General features: G+C 33.5%; 2 protein-coding genes and 1 pseudogene across 3 annotated transcripts; all 3 read left to right on the top strand.

Annotated features, from left to right (window-relative positions):
* The first annotated feature begins 11,908 nt into the window (after nt 1–11,908).
* On the top strand, nt 11,909–14,857 carry LOC108990702 (SPX domain-containing protein 3-like). Its single transcript, XM_018964743.2, has 3 exons — nt 11,909–12,323; nt 14,064–14,229; nt 14,370–14,857. The coding sequence occupies exons 1-3, from the start codon at nt 12,078–12,080 to the stop codon at nt 14,726–14,728; spliced, it is 771 nt and encodes a 256-aa protein (XP_018820288.1). The 5' UTR covers nt 11,909–12,077; the 3' UTR covers nt 14,729–14,857.
* A 473-nt stretch (nt 14,858–15,330) lies between these two features.
* On the top strand, nt 15,331–16,764 carry LOC108987633 (annotated as a pseudogene).
* Nucleotides 16,765–18,208: 1,444 nt separating this feature from the next.
* LOC108990710 (vesicle-associated protein 1-2-like) lies at nt 18,209–22,736 on the top strand. Of its 2 annotated transcripts, none has more exons than XM_018964762.2 (8): nt 18,209–18,390; nt 18,541–18,611; nt 18,729–18,810; nt 19,052–19,167; nt 19,279–19,443; nt 19,598–19,648; nt 21,398–21,475; nt 22,326–22,736. In XM_018964762.2, exons 1-8 carry the CDS (start codon nt 18,339–18,341, stop codon nt 22,434–22,436), a joined length of 726 nt encoding a protein of 241 aa, XP_018820307.1. In that variant the 5' UTR covers nt 18,209–18,338; the 3' UTR covers nt 22,437–22,736. The 2 variants fall into 2 exon arrangements, 1 of the variants encoding a protein (XP_018820307.1); XR_004801586.1 differs by lacking the exon at nt 22,326–22,736 and adding an exon at nt 20,506–20,613 and having other exon boundaries at nt 18,210–18,390.
* Nucleotides 22,737–23,479: the final 743 nt, after the last annotated feature.

The raw sequence follows: 23,479 nt of genomic DNA on the forward strand, positions 1-23,479 counted from the left end.
ATTTTACATATTGATTTTTATAATATACTATACATCATTTTATCTATTTTTTCTTTATATTACATTATTTAATAGTGTGTTAGAAAAAAAGTACAAAAAGAGAGAAATTATTGTGAGAAATAAAATACATGAAAAGAGAATAAATAAATAAAATATTTTTACATTTGTGAATAGTTCATGCTAAATGTAACTGAACACTGTAGCAAAATGTAAAATAGATTTGAAAATAAATGATCCATATGAGACACTTTTGATCTACTTTTCTTCAAATTTTACATAAAAATAAATTTTACAAAACCTCTTGGGGGTGCTCTTAGTACCTATACATAGTTAATCATGTATTTCTTTGATAAGAATCAATACGATCTTTGTAGGATTCCTCTTCTAAATTAAATTCAATAGGATCCAAAGAGATCATGTCTTCATCCATCGAAGTCCAAGTACTTGGATCTAGGGCTGAGCAAAAATCCAACAATCCAACTCCGAATCCAGCTCCGCTCCGATTCCGCTCCGGCTCCGACTTGTCGGAGTCAGAGTCGGAGTTTTTTTCTTCTTGGAAGTCGGAGTCGGAGTCGGAGTCGGATCCATTGAAGATCCGACTCCGACTCCGCTCCGATCCGACTCCGATCCTCCGACTCCGCCTCCGCCTCCGCCTCCGACGTCGCCCTCCGACTCCGCCTCCGCCTCCGCCTCCGAGTTTATACATATTTTATAAAATATGTTTTTCTATATATTAATTATTTAAATTTTATACAACTATATCTTATATAGTTAGTTAAACTCAATAATATACTAGTTAAATAATATATTTATACTACAATATATAGACTAAATTGACTAATAATAGTTTAGTATATGACTATATGTAAATATCATACTATTACAAATTTACAATATTACTACCATGTAACACTAAATTACTAATGTATAAATATAATAGCATATAATACTAATAATTAATGTATATATAATATACTATAAACACTAAGATGAATAATGACATCGACATGTAATATTGTAATACTAATGTATAAACACTAATCTATAAATTTATAATAACATATAATACTAATGTATAATAACTATTAGTATAACTAATATCGCTACTAGTATAACTAATATTAATACTAATACTAATATACTAATACTATTATATAGTTATATTAAATTAAAATCATTATAGCAAGTACTAATATATAATTATTCTAATCACTAGATTCACTACAACTAATTCTAATACTAATATAGACTATAGTTATAACTTGTAGTATCATAATTATACTAAATCACTATAACTTATACTAATATAGTTATACTAAATGACTATAAGTTATAACTATAACTATATATATTATATAGTATTAATATCACTATTAGTATAATATATAGTATTAATAATAACTAATAGTCTAATACTAATATAACTATTAGTATAACTATTAGTATAACTAATATCACTACTAGTATAACTAATATTAATACTAATACTATTATATAGTTATATTAAATTAAAATCATTATAGCAAGTACTATATATAATTATTCTAATCACTAGATTCACTACAACTAATTCTAATACTAATATAGACTATAGTTATAACTTGTAGTATCATAATTATACTAAATCACTATAACTTATACTAATATAGTTATACTAAATGACTATAAGTTATAACTATAACTATATATATTATATAGTATTAATATCACTATTAGTATAATATATAGTATTAATAATAACTAATAGTCTAATACTAATATAACTATTAGTATAACTACTACTAGTATAACTAATATTAATACTAATACTATTATATAGTTATATTAAATTAAAATCATTATAGCAAGTACTAATATATAATTATTCTAATCACTAGATTCACTACAACTAATTCTAATACTAATATAGACTATAGTTATAACTTGTAGTATCATAATTATACTAAATCACTATAACTTATACTAATATAGTTATACTAAATGACTATAAGTTATAACTATAACTATATATATTATATAGTATTAATATCACTATTAGTATAATATATAGTATTAATAATAACTAATAGTCTAATACTAATATAACTATTAGTATAACTAAATCCCTATATAATAATATATATCATATATTTTTTTTATGAATCTTCATATATATATATAATATAAAATAGATTCATATTAATTAGTATATAATGTATATTAGTATATTACTATAGTAACTATTCATTATAAAAAAAAAAAATCATTTATCATCACAGCAAAAACGGCGCCGTTGATTCATTTATTTAAGAATTAGGTCTAACGCTGCACGCAGTCCCTCTCTCTCGCGCAAGACTCAGTCACTCAAGTCACTCGGTCCCTCTCTCTCACGCAGGCTCGCAGCGCCGCAGCCCTCTCGGCTCTCTCGCGGCCTCGCCAGTCGTACTCTCTCTCGCGCAGCGCCGCAGCCGGCGCATCTCTGTCGCGCAACCCCTCTCTCGCAGAACCCCTCTGTCGCGCAACCCCTCTCTCGCGCAGCGACTCCCTCGCACGGCCCGAATCGCAGAGCCCCTCTCTCGCGCAGCGACTCCCTCGCACGGCCCGAATCGCAGAGCCCCTCTCTCGCCGTCTCGCGCAACCCTCCTCTCACGGAGTCACGCAGGCCGCAGCTCCTCTTGGTAACCGATTACCCAACTCCATCTCTGTTCTTTAATCAAAATTTTGAGGTTGATAATGTTGATTTTTTTGAATTTTTGAGGTTGATAATGTTGATTTTTTCGAATCTTTGAGGTTGATAATGTTGATTTTTGTTGGTTCTATAATTAATTCCTAGCTGTACGAATAGTCTGAATCGAGAATCTGAGAAGCCTTCAAATATTTGTTTGTTTCATTCCGTGCTTATTATATGACCATTGACCCGAATGGAGTATGTGCAAATTTGGATTCAAATTCCTTCAGAAGCTGTTTGATTCTTTACATATGATTTCTGTGTTATTGGTTTTTCTATGTGTAGGTGCTTTATGTCTCTGTTAGGGCTTTTACTGATCCAGAAATAGATTCCTCTCTTAGTGTTTGTTAAGTCAGCAGAATTATTCCACTCAAAAGAATCTTCTGCAATATCTTCTTGTAACAGAAAAGATAAATAGTCTAGCTAGGTGTCATGAGTTGATTGGTTTGTTTTAGAATTCTGTTATGAAATGCTTCTATATATTCTCTACTGTACTGAGGTTTTGTTGTATGAAAATTACAGAAGATGAATGCAGAGCATCTTTACGGTTTTATCTCAAACAGTGCATATGCATTTTATTTAAACCGTCTGCCCTGTATTTTCTACATACATGAGTAGTACCATATATTAAAACAATGTGCCTGATCTTTTCCAAGGACAGAGATCTGGGACAAGTAGTTTTCGACGACTATAATGTTTTAACCTTTCAACCGTATTATTTTAACCGTATTATTTTATTTGTTTGTTGTGTGTTAGTTCTTAAATCATGAATATAGAAGGCAGACACACGTCTACATCCACAGCTGCATCTTCTCCTGGCATCCCTGAACAGCCTATTGATGCTCCTTGTCCCATGGTTGAAGAGTCCACCGGACCAATAGAATCTTCGGTAGGCACTCGGACTCCTAGTGCCTTCTGTTCTAACCCTCGCCCTCCACCTGGTAGTAGAGTTCCTAAGAATAGGTCTTTAGTATGGGTCCACTTCACAAGAGTGCCTGATTGTGATCCTGAAGAGCCTATAGCTACTTGTAACCATTGTGGGAGGCAATGGAAATGCCATCCCAAAAGGCAAGGCACTTCGGCCATGAAAACACACATCCAACTTTGTCCCAAAAACCGTAAGAGTAAGTTGGACAACACTCAAACATTCTTGGTCCCGGAAGCAAGAATTGAAGGCCAAGGGGAGAAGACCTTAGGGATGACCAAGTACAATGAGAAAAAAATATGGGCAGCCCTTGCTAGGATGGTGATAGTGGATGAGTTACCCTTTAGGGTTGTTGAGGGCCAAGGGTTTCGGGAATACACTAAATCCCTTGATCCTAGGTTTTCAATTCCTTCTCGATTTACCGTAATGCGTGACTGTATGAGGCTATTTTTGAAAGAGAAAGATAGCTTGAAGAAAATGTTTTTGACCACCAAACAAAGAGTGTGCCTGACCACTGACACTTGGACTTCTATCCAAAATATTAATTACATGTGTGTGACCGCTCACTTTATTGATGGTGATTGGAAGTTGCAGAAGCGGATCATTTCATTCGTTCGGATTAGTGACCACAAGGGGGCAACGATTGGGAGGGAATTGGAGGAGTGTATGCTTGATTGGGGCATTGACAAAATCCTCACAATTACGGTGGACAATGCTACCTCTAACGACTCTGCTATTGATTGGTTGAGAACAAGGGAAATAGGAAGTGAAGATTGTGTTGCAGCTCACGAGTTTATTCACATGAGGTGTACGGCACACATCTTAAACCTTGTTGTGAGTGAAGGTTTGAAAGATGTTGATGACTCGATCATAAGAATCAGAAATTTGATTAAGTATGTGAAGTCTTCTCCCCAAAGACTTGCCACTTTCAAGTCTTGTGTTGATAGGTCAAAAGTGTCATGTTCTAGTTTCTTGTGCCTCGACGTGCCTACTAGATGGAACTCGACTTTTCTTATGTTGGACGTGGCTGAGAAGTATCAAAAAGCCTTCCAACTTTTGCTTGATGAGGATCCCTACTCAAGAGTTTATTTATCTGAGGATGGGCATGGGAAAAAGGGTCTTGGAGCTCCTGAGTCTGATGATTGGGAGACCATAAGAAACTTTTCGAAGTTTCTTCATGTATTTTATAATGTCACCATGCGTATTTCTAGTACACTATATGTTACATCAAATTTGTATGTCCAAGAGCTCATTAATATTCATAAAAATTTGAATGTTTTTTGTACCAATAGTAATCGACGCTTGAGTTCAATGGCTTTGAGAATGAAGACAAAATATAATAAATATTGGGGTGATCTTGAAAAAATAAATCGATTGTTGTTTGTGGCTGCCATTCTTGATCCACGGTACAAATTAGTTGCTCAAGCATATTGGTTCAACAAAACATTGGGGGATGAGAGGGGTGAGGAGTTTGCTGTACTCCTCAAGAGAGATATGGAATATTTATATGAACAATATGTAGGGTTTTGTGGTGGCCGCGTAACTGGGTCTAAGTCAAATCGGAGTCGGAGTGGTGAGGCTAGTGCATCAATGGGGAGTAATAGTGGTACCGGTAATGATGATGATCCCATGGACTTTTTGTTCGAATTCCATAAAGATCAAAAATCAGCATCCTTGATGGATTGTAAGTCTGAACTAGAGCGGTATTTGTTGGAGGATGTTGAGATTCCTACGGGGAATTTTGAAATTTTGGTATGGTGGAAAGTCAACTCAAGCAAATATCCGGTTCTTGCCCTAATGGCAAGAGATATCTTGGCCATTCCGATCACCACCGTTGCATCTGAGTCGGCATTTAGCACAGGAGGCCGTGTCCTGGATCCATTTAGGAGTTCTTTGGCTCCTAGAACTGTCGAAGCTCTTGTGTGCACGCAAAACTGGTTGAAATCAACTCCTATATGCTTGAGTCAAAATTATACGGATGCCATTGATGATGCGGAGAGTTATAAGTTAGACTCAGGTAATGTATTTAGAGATTTTTTTAAGTTGTTATATATGTTGATTTTGACATTTTCTGATACTAACCTCTTATACTTTAACATCTTAATGTAGAATTAATCACTGGTATGGCCAACTTACTTCGTGAAGATGATTGACAATTTGACATATTGAGCCTTTGAGGTTTGAGCTACTATCCAAAATACTAAATGCTTCATGCTAAATTCTGTTTACTTTTCAAAGACAACTATGCTATCTACTTCTACTTTATTTATACCATTGGTCCATATATATTTAAGTTTCCGAGACCTTACTTCTACTTTGTTTATTTTTCATATGATATTAAAGTTGGGTTGTTTTTCTTACTAATATTTTCATTTTTTTTTTCAGGCACAACTTGAAAGTTGGAAGTTGGAACATTTGGAAATTTGTAACATTTAATATATTTTGGTTCATTTGTTGGGCATTTAGAATATTGTAATTTGGAAGCTTGTAATTTATTTTATTTTGGTGCATTTGAAAGTTTGTAATTAAATATTTAAATGTTGTTGGAACATTTATTTTGGTTGGCTCTTAGAACATTTTGGATTTCTTTTTTGTTAGCTATGTGATGGATGATGGATGGTAGGTGTGATATGTGGATGTTTATTGAAGTGATTAGGATTTAGTTGGATGTGGATATGAGGATATGGATGATGGATGATGTGGATATTAGTAAGTTTGGCCCTTTGAAATAGGTGTGATATGCATGTTTTTGTTTGCATGTTCTTTTAGTATAATGATAACATTAGATTGATATTGCATGCATGTCCAGGTTTTCTATTTAGTTTAGATTGTAATATTGAGAAAGTTGAAATTTGAAAGCCCACAAATTTTTTTTTTTTTAAAAAGTGGATCAAATATGAAGTTAAAAAAGACAAAAAAATAAAATAAAAAAATCCGACTCCGCTCCGACAAGTCGGAGTCGGAGTCGGAGCGGATTATGTGCATTGCGGAGTCGGAGTCGGAGGTTGGATTCGACCTCCGACAAAGTCGGAGTCGGAGTCGGAGGTTGGGCCCTCCGACTCCGAATCAATCGGTGCTCAGCCCTACTTGGATCAATCGAAAGTTTGATTCTATCTGAACTATTCATTTTCAAATGATGTCTATAGTGTTTATAAATATTTATTTTTTATTTTAAAAATTTCACGCATAAGTGGTTTTTCACCCTCTAATAAAATTTTGACATATAAACATTTGAAAAAAAAAATAATAGAAACATACATAGACAAGCAAATCTATTTTCTCTCTCATTTCCCCTACTTCTCTCTTTCTCCACCCCCTCTCTCCACTCTCTCTCTTTTTTTTCATATGCCGAGCTGATTTTTGGCATATGCAGCCAAATTTGAGTGCTTTTCTTTACTTGTGTCTTTAATACTTATTATTTAAAATATTTAGGTAGGATTTTAATAGTTAGTTGAGATGAGATGAGATAGAAGTTGAAAGTTAAATAAAATATTATTATAATATTATTTTTTAATATTATTATTATTTTAAAATTTGAAAAACTTGAATTGTTTATTATATTTTGTGTGAGAATTTAAAAAAATTATAACGATAAGATAAGATGAGATAAAATGCTTATTTTATCCAAACTAGTTAGTATAGAACTAGAATTACATAAAAGTAAATTTATAAAGTAGCGTAATTTTATATAATTCATTAGATATACTTTAGATTTTTACAATAAAAATATATTTATAATCTAACATATCACATTAAATTACGTTACTTTAAAGATTTATTTTTTATATATTTTATTATGGATAAAGTATTTCATTTTAGATAAAATTGAAGAGTCGCAACAAATATTGTACGTGAAAAGTTTCATGCAGACTTTGAAGTGTCTTTATGTACAAGATTCCACTAAAAAATGTCCCCTTTCCACTCTTGTCTAGGGCTGTGCATAATGGGTCGTAAGCTCGACCCGTCTGAATGAACCGACCTCCTCAACCCGTGAAAGACGGGTTCATCGAGTCATTTGTTTGAAATCAGGTTTTAATCAAAACAACCCGTCGAAATCGATTCAATTCACGAAAACAACGAAAACACTCTCATCTCCGCTGCGGAAACCCTAGTCAGTGTCGTCGATTTCAGTCGCTGTTTGCCGTCGCCGATCGCAGAGGTCATCGCAGATAGGTGCGTTCTCTCTCTCTCTCTGTCTTATTCTAACTTCGAGCTTTGTTTGGTGCTCTGTGTGTGCGTGCGTGTGTTTGATGTGTAAGCAAGGGAAACAGATTTACACTCTGTCTCTGCCAATCAAACACTCCCTTGGGCTCGGAATCTACATGTTTGATTCCAATCAGAAAATGGTTACCCCGAAATGTAATTTGGCTTATTATCTTGATTTGGGTATATTCGTGAAAAAAAAAACACTGGTATTGTTGGTAATCGTTTGAAGGGATATTTTGAAGGGATATATGTTATATCCATTATCACAAATCTGGTTTGGTAACTGTACAGATATTGGGTCTAAAAATGGTGGTAAGATGAGTTTTAAATTGAAAGCATCGTGCATTTTGTATTGTCAACATTGGATTCATGTAAGAATATGATAGAAATGATGGACTCATGAGTTCAACTCCCATTTGATGCGTGTACCATGATGTAGTAAATAACCAATATCTGTAGAAAAGAACATTAATGAAGTCTACCAATCTTAAGCAGAGAAACTCATGTTTTGATGTTTCCTGGAAGTTAGTGAAAACAGAATATATGTCCAATTATATGGCATTTGCTTTAGGAACTTCGAAATTCAAAGAAAAGCATCAGCAGCAGCATTCTACCTAGCTAGCTTCCACCGAGATATGATTCTCTGGCCTTGTTTTTCAAAAGGGAGTGATTATTTTAATAAAGTTAATCAATTGATTTCTCACCGGCAAGTTTAGTACTACAGTACTGTTTTACTTTAGTACTATAGCTCATATTGGTTCTACTGATCTATCTTTTAGAATCAAGTTCTTTTGCAAGTGCATGTTCTTGCTTGACAAAACTAAATAAATCATCAATTACATGAGTATGATGCTCCCCTTTGTGAATGAAGGGCATGATCTTCTTCTGGATTGGCACAATTGGTGATTGCATCAGTGGCATGATCTTCAGGATCAATTGCAGAATCTAATATCAATCGAGATTCCTTCATGATGGTTAACAAACAAGTTCCAAATTTTATGAACATAGAATCTAGAAATCGCTTGTCTTTGATTGTTACTTATCTTGGGGAGAGCACAGAAATCGCACGTATTTGCCTTTATTTATTATTTTTTTATTTGGGGGGTGGGGGGGGACCTTAAAGTTTTGCAAGATGGTGATACCATAGAGCCAATGCAGGACCGTCAAAGTACATAAAACTTAAAAGTGTATAATACTTTTTTAAGGATTATTGGATAGGAAAAATCTAATTGCAAGCAAGTTTGTGCATCAATTTGTACACTAATATTAATATATAATATATATGTTTAATGAAATGATGTGAATTAAAGATAAAAATAATTTTTATGATATATGAGATTTTCTTCTTCTCTTAAAAAATTGTTTTTCATTTTTTTTTTTAAATAAAAAAAATCATCGGTACGCGATATGGTGCACGAACTCGCTTGTATCTAGCAAAACCCAGTTAGATAATACATAGATGCCCAGCAACTATTGTTTTGTATAAGAGACTTGTTCAATTGAGATTTCATGGTAGGGATCATATAGAGAGAGAGAGAGAGAGAGAGAGAGAGAGAGAGAGAGAGAGAGAGAGAGAGAGAGAGAGAGGACAAGTTTGTACATATCCTCACAGTAGCAGGTTAGGCTAGGTCGGTTTGGCGCGTGAACAATAACGGGCCGGGTCGGACCGGGTCCAGACCCGGTGGGAGTTGATCGGGTTGCAGCCCTACTCTTGTCAATCCCGACCAAAAAAGGCAGAGGAAAATCTCATTCGACCAATTATCAGTTGCATGATTGCTGTGAATGAGCAAAACTCATATTGTTCTTGCACAAAGCAGCAAAATAATGCGTATTAGAGTTGAGATTTCTAATGCTTACTCGTGCTTTTTAAGGCCTGGTTTAGTTAAATAGATGAGATGTGATGAAAGTTAAAAGTTAAATAAAATATTGTTAAAATACTATTTTTATTTTTAAATTTGAAAAAAGTGAATTGTTTATTATATTTTATATAAAAATTTTAAAAAATTATAATGATTAGATAAGATAATCATCATTAACCAAACCAAACAAAGCCTTAATTCATAGTTTGAGAAGTGTGACGATTATAAAAATAGTTTATAAAAATAAATTTACAAACTAACGTAACTCATATAATATGTTAAATTTACTTTATAATAAAAGTAACTTTAGATTCTAATGAATCATATCAAATCGTGTCAATTTATAAATTTATTTTTATGAGACATTTTTACGAGCTAAATATTGAGGAGTGCTCCATCAAAAAAAAAAAAAAAAATATTGAGGAGGACTAATGTCCATTTTCTCCTTTATATATTCTCCTTGGGCAGTGTCCCAGAGCTCTTTGCGCTGTGTCCATTTGTCATTGTTCTTTTTCCTACGTTTTGGGCTTTATACAGAGCAGTGCATTTTTCCGCATTGTACGTACAAGTTCATTTCTACCAAAGTGAAATTTATATGGGCCCCCATTAATGTTTAGTTGTTTTATAATTGCACTACACCTGTTTGTTTGTGATTTGGACTGCCTATCATGGAAACAGCATATGCCCCAATCTTATTTGAGAAATTATACTAATCAGTCACTATTTATTTTCACGTTTCACATTTATATATAATTTTTTTATAAAATATAAGAATAATTTTATGTAAGTGTAGGGTATGAGATGGTGAATAATGACTAATAAAAAATAATTTTTCATCTTATTTTTTACTTTGTATACTAAAATCAAGTGAAAATCACTTATTTAAGAAGTGTAGTTGTTAGAGTTTTCAATATTAAGATAAATATAAATTATTATATCTACATATTCTCATCATATTAAGTTAATAGAATAAGTAATTATTTCACATAATATAAAAAGTAGAAGTGCTGAATCTGAACATTGACTCTACAATTCATCTAAATAATTAAATATTTCACGTATTGAACCTCATTTGTTAATGTGTGTAAAAAGTACTTCTTTATTTGTGAGTTGGCATATGTTGTTTTTATATATGTCATTTAATTGATACTAAAAACAAACCCTTTTATTGGCTTCTCTGAATAAAGTTCATCTTGGCAGCCAATGATCAATAACTTTGGGCATTTCGCAGGATTTCAAAATCACATATTCCCTAATAATATTGTCTAAAATCCTAAGTATCTTCATTAAGTATATATGCAAAATACCACATGTGAATTTCTTGTTGGCACTATCAAAAAAGACAAAATGATCTCAACCTCTTGATTGTAAAATGATCTTAATCCAATGGCCTGCACTGAAAGACTACCCGAACCCATGTTACAATAATATAGACCCATTTCCTAGGAGTTCAAAAATCACATATTCCCCCAATTTGATTTGATCCCAAACTTTGTCAAACTCACATTATTGTCATAGTTTCCATTTCCATTTCCATGGTCGATTCTCAGTAGATCCTCGGAATCATCCTTTTCCCATTCCGAATTCCCACGTCTTCCTTTTTCCATTTCTCCAATCACAGCCCTTCACTCACCCACTCCACCCACACATATTGTAGTGAAAATTATTTCACAATTACAAACTATTACGCTGTAGGCCCCTCCAACAGTTAGAAGCCACTTAAATCCACCCTCCATTTCACCCCATGTCGGATTAGCCCAACCCCTCAAACAACTCGATTTGGATTGGAAGGTAAACCATCTCTTCTTATATATTGTAATTTATTGTATGAGTTACTATTTATTTTTATATTTTATATTTATATATTTTTTTTTATAAAATGTGGAGATATTTTTTATAAAATATAAAAATATTTTTTTATAAGATATGAAGTGTAAAATAATAAATAATAGCTGATACGTCAAATTTGTTTTCTTATTTATTCATTATCATTTTTATATAAAATATAATAAATAATTTAATTTTTTTTATTTTAAAATAATAATATTATTATAAATAATAATATTTTATTATTTTATTTAATTATTAGTTTTCATCTTAAAAAAGTCTCACTTTTTAAAGCTTTGTGTTAAGTATGACCAAACAGTAACCGAATATGCCTCGGAATTCTCTTACTTCAACGACTCGTTAATGCCTTTTTCTAACCGCCACTCCATCACGCCAAGCATATCCATCCATAATATTCGACATCCCTCTGCTAATAAAAACCCTCCCTTTTCTTTTCTTCTTCCTCCCCCACTCTCTGCAACCCCCAAATTCTGGTACCGATCACTTCTTTCTACTCTTTGTTTGTTTATTTTCCGAGAATCTCGAGACGCCCATGAAGTTTGGGAAGCAGCTTAAACAACAAATGCAGGGAACATTGCCCGGGTGGAGGGACAAGTTCTTGTCGTACAAGTTGTTGAAGCAGCTTGTCAAGCAGATATCTTCCCCGACGTTGTCGAATTGGTCCCAGGTCGAGTATGGGGTTGCAGAGAAGGAATTCGTGTGCTTGTTGAACAGTGAGATCGAGAAGTTCAACACTTTCTTCATGGAACAGGAGGAGGATTTCGTTATCCGGCACAAGGTAAATATTATTGATTCCGTTTCCATGAAAAACTAGTTTTGTTTTAATGGTAAATGGGTGGAACTGGAACCAAACGTAAACTGAGTTGGACAGGACATCGATCGTTTAACTTTGTCTGATTATTTGATGTTGTCTGTCGTTATTATCAGCTGGTTTTTGGGCGAGTCAAACAAAACTAACCTCGGGGATGACTCGGTTGATCAACTCGTAGTTGTTGAGAAGTTTGGTGCTCCATTAAGGCTGAGTTTGGATATTGAGTTCAGTTGAGAGTTCTTTAGTAACGAGTTGAGTAGCGAAAAAATTTATGTGAAACTTATCTAAATTGAGTTTAAAACTTTAAAATGTGTTTAGATGTTAAGATAAATTTAGTATTTTTTATGAAAAATTGAAAAAGACTATAGATCTTACGTATAAATATGTTTTAAATTGAAAAAAAGTTATGGACTCTGTGTGTAAGAAAGTTTTGAATTGTGATGAGTTTAGTAATTTGAGAGTATTTGGACGTTAGACTTAACTTTTAGTTAGACTAAACTCAGCTGAATTTAGGAACTAAACGCAGCCTAATGTGGGTCCCTCCGTCATGGGGACCCCACTTCTGTATCCTGTGATTGGTTACTGGGAAAATGACATCCAGCTGGTCCATGAGGGTTGTGTAGTACTTGGAAAAACTCGTCCAATCAGTTGATCTTCCCCTCCAATCGATGCAGTGGGGAACAAATTCAGGATTAAGGAATTATGGTGTGGTAGGCAATTTGAAGTTCCATAACTAATCAAAAGTGAAATATATTTGCAACTATGCAAGCATTACCTATTCTTTTAAAAAAAAAAGTTAATAAATCTGAAATTCACATAAAAAAATATTTTTTTTTAAAGAGAGTATGTAAAACTTGCACGTTTTATAATTGTTTCACACGTATTATAATCGTTAGAATCATTAGATACAACCTGCTGAAAAGTGAATGAACATGATTGAAAAATTGGTGAAAAAATCACAGGACCAGCTGCTATGTTCCTAACCGTCTGATTAGACTTGAAGAGTGTGGCAGACAAGAATGTTTGCAGATAATTTGAAGTACTTTATATTGGAGGGTGGGGAAGCTAATGATTTTTGACAATGCTTTGGAATATTTTCAGAGAGAAAGTGAAAAAAAATACAAGGGTTGTACATGTTAATAATATTCAAGAATAAATTCGAGATTTGAATATCATATCGTATAATGTGTAAAGGAAATTTGGATTATTCGTAAGTATGTGGAAACTCGACGCAACTATGACAATCTACCACAAGTTTTTAAGAATTATTCGAAATCCTACTTACAATGGAGGGGCAGAGAGTTTTCGTGGGTTTTTTTTTTTTTTATTGGTTGTGTATTTTTGTAAGTTGTTTAAGAATTTTAAAATGAAAAATTCTATTATCAAATTATAGCATATTTAGTAAAGTGTTTACATGGCATAATTTAATTTACAATATTAATTTAAAATTTTGAATTTTATAAATTAAATTTTACCATTTAAGTGAGATAGATAGAGTGCTTTTCACACTGACTTGAGAATAGAATAATTCATGTACGATAGTTTCTTGAAAAATACGGGGAATCGAGGGTGATTAGAAATTATTATTATTATTTTTTTAAATTCAATCATGTTATAACTATAAAAATCAATTTCCATCTCATGGTAACCTTTTTTTTTTTTTTTTACAATTTACACTAATTTTGTGTTGAACATTTTGAAATTCAGGAGCTGCAACAGAGGATCCAAAGGGTGATTGATACATGGGGGCCGAATGGGAGTCGGCCTTCAGAGTCACAGCATAAAGAGGAGATGGCAAAAATCAGAAAAGACATCGTTGATTTTCATGGTGAAATGGTGCTTTTAGTTAACTACAGCAATGTCAATTACACAGGTATTTCATCAGGCTAAGCTCTCTCTCCATTTTATTCTTTCTTTCTTGATGATATTTAAACACTTCAGGGGTCTCCCATCCACCTTTAAAGATGATGTTAAAAGGGAATTTAGAATGGCTGAGAATCTGAATTTTTGCAGGGCTGGCCAAGATCTTGAAGAAGTATGACAAGAGAACAGGTGGCGTTTTGCGTTTGCCATTCATCCAGAAGGTATTGCAGCAGCCCTTTTTCACAACAGATCTGATCTCAAAACTAGTGAAGGAATGCGAAAGCACCATAGATGTAGTATTCCCAGTTGAGGATGAAGAGGAGACTAGAGCAGCAATAACAGTTGCAGGAGAAGGGATTTTCAGGAATACTGTTGCAGCCCTGCAGAGCATGCAAGAGATCAGAAGAGGAAGCTCTACTTATGGTCACTTTTCTCTGCCTCCTCTGAATTTGCCAGATTCAGAGCTCATTCAGTCATTCCAACTCAATTCTCCCATTCTCACTGTCTAATCAAGACGAGATTAGCAAACCACAACAGTTATATGACATTACAGTTGGTTAATAACTCACACTTTTGTGTTTGAGGAACACATGCCTTAGCAAGTGTTAGTACATATTTCTTAGATTTTGTTATCTCAATCGTATTTGTTGTTGATACGACGCGTTTTAAGTGGTTCTTGATAGCAATCATTGAAATTAACATTCACTTAAAACGCGTCACACCAACAAATACGATTGAGAATGACAAAATTTAAAATGAAGAGGAACATTGTTCTGAACTTTGATACCATGTACTAGGATGTCAAGTTCAGAAACTGTATAATGATGGGGTTGGTATATAAATGAGACTTTATAGTCAAATTTCTGAATAAATTATATTGCTGATGTATAGATGTTATTTATAAAGAGAACAAAAAAAAAAAAAAACTTACTCGTCCTAATCTTAGAGGACATCTTGACAGACTAACATCACCAAAGAAACTAAAGATCTTGGAACAGAACCCATACGAATCCTTTTCTTTCTCCTTGGCAACTCACCCTAATAATGTAATTTGTCAAAACAAAACCACTTTGTTTTTACACTAAAGGAAATACTATTTCTTCCAAATGTAATGGAGAGGTAGTAGTCTGTCGTTGATGTCCATCATCACATCAGGGATATTAACATGTAATACACTTGGTTTTAGTACACCATGCATTGCATTATATTATGAGCCACAACAGAATTACATAAAAGTAACCCACAAATTGACATGGCTTGATGTGGTGCGTTAGATTATAAAGTTACTTCTATTGTAAACGGATCTCATGAAATCACGTCAGTAGTTTTATTTAATTTTTTTATATATGAATATATTAACTATATTTACTTTTAGTTAAAAACAATAGGATACAAGAACATTTTTTGTGTGGTCTTTATTGTACTTCTTCCACCCATAAGAATAGAGTGGTGAACTGACTACCCCAACTTGTTTTGTGTCACTTACCAGTGAAGAAACCTTCAAGGATTTGTAAAGGAGTTCTTGCAGTTGAACTTTTTCCTTGTACAGCAGACAATTCTACATCTTTCTCTTTTTTGTCTGCTTAGTCTATTATCTGTTGCCCATATACACTTCTTAAGGATTTGATTTCTTGTCAGTGTTGATGATTTTTCTATCCTGAGTAGCATCCAATTTCTGTTTACCTCTAATATGTCTGCTACTGACTTCTGCCTTTTCTCTCACTTCCCATTGTTTTCAACTCCATATGTTTCAGAGAATGAGAAGCATCATGTTGAACCATAAACCGAGGAATTGCATCATTAGCCAGACCTAAATCCACAATGTCAACTATTACTTTTCCCCACATCCACCCCAGAAGCCTTAAAATTTTTTAACTCCACAAATGTGCTCCATATCAGCTTCCCTCAGATTTGCATCAAACAGACCCAATGGGAACCTCCACCAGTCAAGTATGCTCCCACTGCTACCAACAGCTTGTTGGAGAAAACCACCAACATATTTGAAACCCTTAGTTCTGAGAACACAGATGAGGTACCAGTAACCAGCGCCAAATAGCTTGTTGACGCAAGTAATCAGCCTGTGGTGCAGCCTTAGTTCCTCAAATGGCTAACTCTTCTACTTTCAACAGGCATGGTTCCAACCCTGTGGCTCCCAACGTAGCCAGCCTGCTTTCCTTGATTGCATTTTCAATCTGGGTGCAACCATTTTTCGCCTCATGGCCGATTCCTGTGCCTGCCCAAAGCACCCAACTCAGGCAAGCAAAAGTAAAGCTCCTTTTTGATGCTGTATGGATCCCAAAAGGGGCTTGAAGCCTGGGGTTGAGCTCGGTGCACTGGAATGGGTTATGCATGTGATCCGGGGGTTGGTTGGTGTGCTGGTGGGTGTTGATTCTAGGCATACAGCTGATGAGAGCGGCTTGGTTTGCTGGTTTCACTGCTCAAGATCTTCAGCAACAGTCTTTTTCTTCTGGTGATGGCTAGTAATACCAAAAGATCAGTGAAAACGAAATAAGACCGGCTTCCCATACAGATTTTTGAGTGTACAAATGAGCAAATTATAAATCCAAATTTGTTTGGTTCAGTTACCATGCTTAAGATGATTATCACAATTACAACTAAAATTGTAATTACTCTGATAATTAAGCTTTCTGCTTGGGGTTGATCCCAGATGAATTGGGAGTAAACTTCCTTACAAATGGAATGTGTCAAGAGCAGGATGCTGATTACAATTTCATCCAAGAACCCCGGAGTGGAGAGATCATCATGGGAAAAAACTTGTAGGAAGGAAAAGCTTGTTACTTTTGGAATATGCAATTTTTTCTGTACATAATTGAAAAGTTCGATTTTATAAAAATAAATTTATAAATTATCATAATTTTATATAATATCTCTAGTTGGATCTCACGATCAGAACATAAAAAATCACTTGTATTGTCTGCCTATTTACTAGCCTGTACAGAAGCACTGACAACTTTTAAGGATCCAGAAATCAAAATCAAACTATTTGGTCTGTTTGCCATATAATCAGACTGTTGGTGTATCTTTGGAAACATCCAAAACCAGTCTCTTTCGGCTGTACTTGTTGAGGGTTAAATAGGAAAAAACCAAACACATTAATGCGCACGTGTTGGATGTAGTTGAAGTTTGAAGTTTGGTACAATTATAGGTAATTTGGACCTATCATAGATTTAAAGTTTTGATTTTCTAGCATTGTTTTACTGACATTTTAATATTCAGAAAATAATTTATTTGAAATCTTTTACCCTCCTCATTATTAACTCAACATAATTTAATTAAAAAGATAAAATTTAAAATTTAAATATCACATATCAAATTATATCACGTACATAATATTTAATGTAAATGTTTTCAAATAGCAATATTTTTCAAAAAAGATAATTCAAATAGTATGAGACGGGTCTCGATAAGGGTAAAAAAGTTTTTATTTTTATTTTTTTCATTCATTTTTTTTATACTTTTTAAATATTTGTTTTCTAAAAAAATTTATAACGTCATTGAAAAATACTTCTTTAATTGTTAAATAAAAAAAATTATTGAGACCCAACTATAGGTGAGAGTAGTATTTTTCTTTTTTTAATCATCATATGTTTATAATCTTAATATAATATAGATAAAAAATGTTGTAGTTATTTAAAACAATGATAAATAACATTCATAAAATATATTTATAACGAGTAATGTTACTCATCATTTTAATTTCTATCATCATTTCATCATTTTATGATGTGTCATTAGGTGATAGATATAATTTTTTTTTAATAATGGGTTGAAATTATAATGATCAGCAATAATTTGATTTTTTTTTTTTTTTTTATATCACTTCGTGTTGGTGCAAGCTTTTTTTTTTTTTTTTTCAGATAAAAATGAACAAAAAATATAACTCAGAAGAAAAAGGTATCCATAATTGGAACCGGATGAACCGCACAAACGTGCACAGGAGGCAACTACGACTCTAACAAAAACAGACAAAAACTACTCTGTCCCACGTTGTCTTGCAGAGCTCTCTCTCCCGTTCGAAAAGACGAAAATCTCTCCCTCTCTACCCCCACGGCAAACCGCTTTTTCTCTCTCCGGCGGCCTATATCCGATCTACTAGGGATGAGTACAGGCGAGCTTCTCAACATCGAGCCTCAAGAGCTCCAATTCCCTTGTAAGCTTTCCTAAAAACGAAATTCTTAATGTTATGATTTTCCCCTTTACAAAGTAAAAAGAAATTTGTTTTTCTGCTTTCAGATCCCTGTTTTTGTTGCCATTGTTTATTTTTCATATTTTCTTTGTTTGTCGAATTAAAAAAAAAAAGTTGAGTTGAGGAAGCAGATCTCGTGCTCTCTGCAGTTGTCTAATAAGACCGATAACCAGGTGGCTTTCAAGGTAGAATTTGAGCATCCACTTTCAATTTTGCAATTTTTATTTCTACTTTTTGTGGATTTTTGTGTTCTGGGAATTTGTAATTTTGATTCCTGTGCAACGGACATGGGTATGCTATAGGTGAAGACGACAAATCCAAAGAAGTACTGTGTGAGACCCAATACTGGAATTCTGTTACCGAGGTCTACCTGCGATGTTACAGGTGCCTTTCTCTCACTTACACTTGCTGAATTGAATTTGTGCTCATTTGATGTCGCTGACATTACTTTTTGATTGATTATTCTTTATATGAAAAAAAAAAAAACAATAATTTTTCTGCTTTACAGTTATTATCACTATCTCTCATCAATTATGCTTAAGTGGTGAGATCACTAGCTTTAAAATGTACTCTCCATATGAATGAATTATCGTGCATGTATTTTTCCCCCTCCTATATGGTTCAGTTACAATGCAAGCTCAAAAGGAGGCCCCGCCCGATATGCAATGCAAGGACAAGTTTCTGCTTCAAAGCGTGGTTGCAAGCCCCGGAGCAACTGTGAAGGAGATAACTCCAGAAATGGTACTAACATGAACAAATTTACGATTTCTTATGCAGGTATCCTTTATTCTTTTATCTTGATTGGGAATAATTATGGATTAAGCAGATGGGTTTATGTTTCTTGTCTTTTAGTTCAACAAGGAGTCAGGGCATAATGTCGAGGAGAGCAAATTGAGGGTTGTTTATGTTGCTCCACCTCGACCTCCATCGCCGGTTCGAGAAGGGTCAGAAGAAGGTTCTTCACCAAGGGCTTCAGTATCTGATAACGGGAATCCCAATGCTTCTGAATTTACACTTGTGAGTATTGATGAAACCTGTGAATGAATTCAAATGAGGGTCTGATGATTATTATTTTTCTTTCTTTATTTATTTTACAACTCTGAATCTTTGAAGAGTTTAATCACGATTTAGTTTGGTAGAATTTGTCTTACATATGTGATTGTGCTTGTAGGCTTCGAGAGCATTTGTGGAGCGACATGAGCCTCAAGAAACCTCGTCTGAGGTAATTTTATTTTCTATTAAATTTTAGAATTTTAATATTTTCTTATTTTTTTATTCGTAGAGATCTGTATCATTTTTCAACATAGATTCTCAGACAGAAAGAGTAAGTTCTAAAGTTGAGGATCTGTGCGACTCTTGCTTCCATTTTTTAGTAGGCAAGGTTTAGCTGACAGGATGTTTGACTTCTGAAAGCTAAGTCAAATTTTTAACAGTTGTCTTGTTTTGGAAGTGAAATTCTTGGTCAGAATCTTGGCTTTGAGGATTTTGCTTTCAGCAAACAGTCAGTGATTTCTTGAGTGTGATTCGTTTAAATATCCAATAATGGGGTCCACCAAAGTCAAAATTTGTTTTATTGCTAAGTAATAGGAGAAGAAAGAGGAGATTTCAAGATTTTAATCTGCGATTGATTATCATGTTGGACCTGAGAAAACACGAACATTCACTTAACTGAGTTCAATTAATATATTTTTAATAAAAGATCCTAAAGCAAATCCTGAAAATTATCATCATTTCCTTTGTATATGTCCTATGTACTTGGGCTTTGCCTATTCATGGTAATAAAATTTTCTTATTAACTATTAAAAAAAAATTAATATTTTTTAATATTATTTTAAACAGCATTTTCTTTTTAGTGAAACAAAAAGAAAAGCTTAATAGTGGAAATTATACACACATTTATACATTTGTACATATTTATATATTTGTATATTCCTTAATTTGTTTTATCATCAACTACAATGTGGATTATTTTTTATTGTTACTTTCTGGCTTATACCGGAAAATTTCTCCCCAGTAGACTGTTTCATTGGATGACTCATTTACACGTTGTTTCTTCATGAAGCATACATGTAAATGCAGGCACATGCACTCATCTTCTTCATTCTCTTGCTTTGTGCTTTCTGGTATTGACTAAGGAGGAATTTTATCATTTTTTCGGGAAAATGTACTTTTCCTCACAAACCAAAGGTATGATATTTTTAATAAAACGGCTTTATGATAAAACAGCTCTTAAGCCCCTTCTCTTGTTCTATTCAGATTATGATGTGCAATACATATATAATATGGAAATTACATATGATACTCACACTCTGCATCATCTCATAGTACGAATCTAATTATGTACCCAGCAAGATGATTAGGATTTTTGTCAGCCTTGTCTCACTCATGACATCCTTCTTAAATGCTACCTTTTTAATTGGGGCTCAAAATAGTCTTAGTAGCCTTGAAGCTTCATGACACGGAAAGCCTTTTCAGCTTTCAGAATGTATGATACCATCACTGACAGATATCTTGGAGCAAATCAGTCAAATGTGATACATACACATAAACTGCATACATGCACATGTAATTTCGTAGAGATGTACTAGTATATACATATATATTGTAAATATGCATGTCTTAATTTTCAAAAATAAAAATAAAAAATCAACTCAGGACAGTTGACTATATTATTTGACCATATTTCCCTCCCTTGTGGGAGACTACGTCCATGAAAATAAATGCAGTAAGTGAAATGAGAAAACAACTAACTGGTAAAAAAAGGAGAAGAGAGAGTTTTAGTTCGAATGGAAGAAGAAAACCTCAAATAAGGTGAATTATCTTTGTTTATTTCTTGCTACTGTCATGAATAAATTTACCCGTATCTTACATTTGTGGTGGTTTCTTAATTGTGGAAAGAATTTGATGGCTTAATTCCTGGGATATTGGAAGTACCATTTGTAATTATTTTTTAGTGTATTTCTGATTCTAGGCAAGAGCTCTTCTATCAAAGCTGACCGAGGAGAAAAATTCTGCCGTTCAGCAAAATAACAAGCTTAAGCAAGAACTGGTAAGGGATTTTGTATCTCAAAACATTTTAATTGTTGTTGCTGAAGTGACTTGGAAGCAATCTGTTTTCCAGATATATGCTTAGTGGAAGAGACACTTGTATGAGAAAAGCTAAAAAATTTCATTTGGATTAATGTTAGAAGTAACAATGCCCATAAAAAATTCTCGTAGGCACGCTTATAATTTTCTTGGGCCATTGTTTACAGAAAATCAACATATATTGTAATGATGTATCATTTGAATAAATACACTCTTGTGATGTCATGGGAGAGATTACATGGTGCTTTAATGCTTCTGAAACTAACTGATTTTGAGCTTTTAAATTGTTATTAATAGGGTTATAGTTCTTTTGTGATCATTTTCTGATGACAAACAATAAAAACTTGATTATAGTATGAAGGACTGCTGAATTTCTGCACGGTAAACCACCAATCAAATCAAGCATTTCTCCACGCCTAAAACTTTTAATGATATACTAGAAATCACATGCAAGAAAGTGTTTACCAGAGAAAAGGTTCACAAGTTCTGAAAATTTTCAAATATGAGTTAGAGAATACTGCTGAGTGCTGATTAAGTCTTGGTGAATATATGACATCTTTTAGTTTCTCTTGAAACTATTTATGCCATTGGTTTTTTCAATTGTTTTTGGAAGTTCAATAGTCCAGAGGGAATAAAATTTCTCCGTGGAGTGTCTCAGGTACGAATTTTGATTACTTCCCAATTTGAAGTGAGCTTCCAAGGGAAGGTTAAAATATATAAAATGGGTTATACTTGCTGCAATATTGATAGAAGATTGTTTCAAACATTTACTGCATCAAAGTATGTATACAAGATTCTTTATATATGTACAGGAGCTCTTGAGGCGTGAAGCCACCAAAAGGCATGGTGGTATCCCGCTTTTATATGTGCTTCTCGTTGGCTTGGTCGGCATCGTGTTGGGGTACCTTATGAAGAAGACATGAACAATTGAGTTATCCCTTTGTTCCTGCAGGTCCACCCATTTCGGTGGGAAACAAAATGTAGAAAGCCATTAGAAAACAGATGCGTGACTGATAGATCTTGCTTTGTTGTATTAACGACCTGTATTGACATTAGGGACAATTTCAGACGTGTGGAAGGTAACTTTTTGTTCATTGTATTAGCAGATATTGACAGTGGAAAACATGATTTATGGGTTTTACCGGTTTTGTAATTGATCCGAATGAACTCCAAAATTATTTTGTGTGATCCACTTTTGTCATGAACATATCCTTTTCTGTTAACTTCGTCTTCTCCATTTTGAATTTGTTTTGAATCCCAAATGGTAGTTGATTGAAGCATGTAAAGAATAGTCTGAGAGTTTTCTTGTGATTGAAGTGAATATAATTTACAAGGAGCAACATGGCACAGTTAGTTATACAGAGAACCCTGTTCTGCTGTTATGTTCACTGGTAATATAACCAGAAATGCTTGTTTGTTCATTCAAGCCATAAGTACCCATGGTTTGTGATCTGTTTATAACATAGAGGAAACCATTGAATGCTTATTCCTCAATTGTCAATAATAATACCAGATTCCTCTCCAGACAATCGCTCATGGCTTTAATAAGAGTAATGTTAGATACAAATAAAATGTAAAACATATACCATAAAAAGTAGTTTATTTATAATGGATTTCACTTTTTAATCTTTTCGAAAAGAGAAATACTCTAAATATAAAGTGATTAAACAAAAATAATCTCACAAATTGACGTGGCTTGATGTGGTTTGTTAGATTGTAAAGTTATTTATATTATAAAGCAGATCTGACGGATCACATGAAATCATGTCTGTTTGTAGAATTATTTTTGTATAATCATTTAGTGACTGAAATACTCTTCATTTGAAAATTCTTAAATATTAAATATTGTATATGAATATTTTTTATTTGTTATAAACAATATTTAATAAAAAAATTCATTCAGCTAGACCTACCAAAAAAAAAAAAACAAAAAAAAAAAACCAGATGGAAGCTACCAAAAATAGGT

This window comes from Juglans regia, chromosome 5 (genome assembly GCF_001411555.2).
Source record: "Juglans regia cultivar Chandler chromosome 5, Walnut 2.0, whole genome shotgun sequence".
Taxonomy (NCBI): Eukaryota; Viridiplantae; Streptophyta; class Magnoliopsida; order Fagales; family Juglandaceae; genus Juglans; species Juglans regia.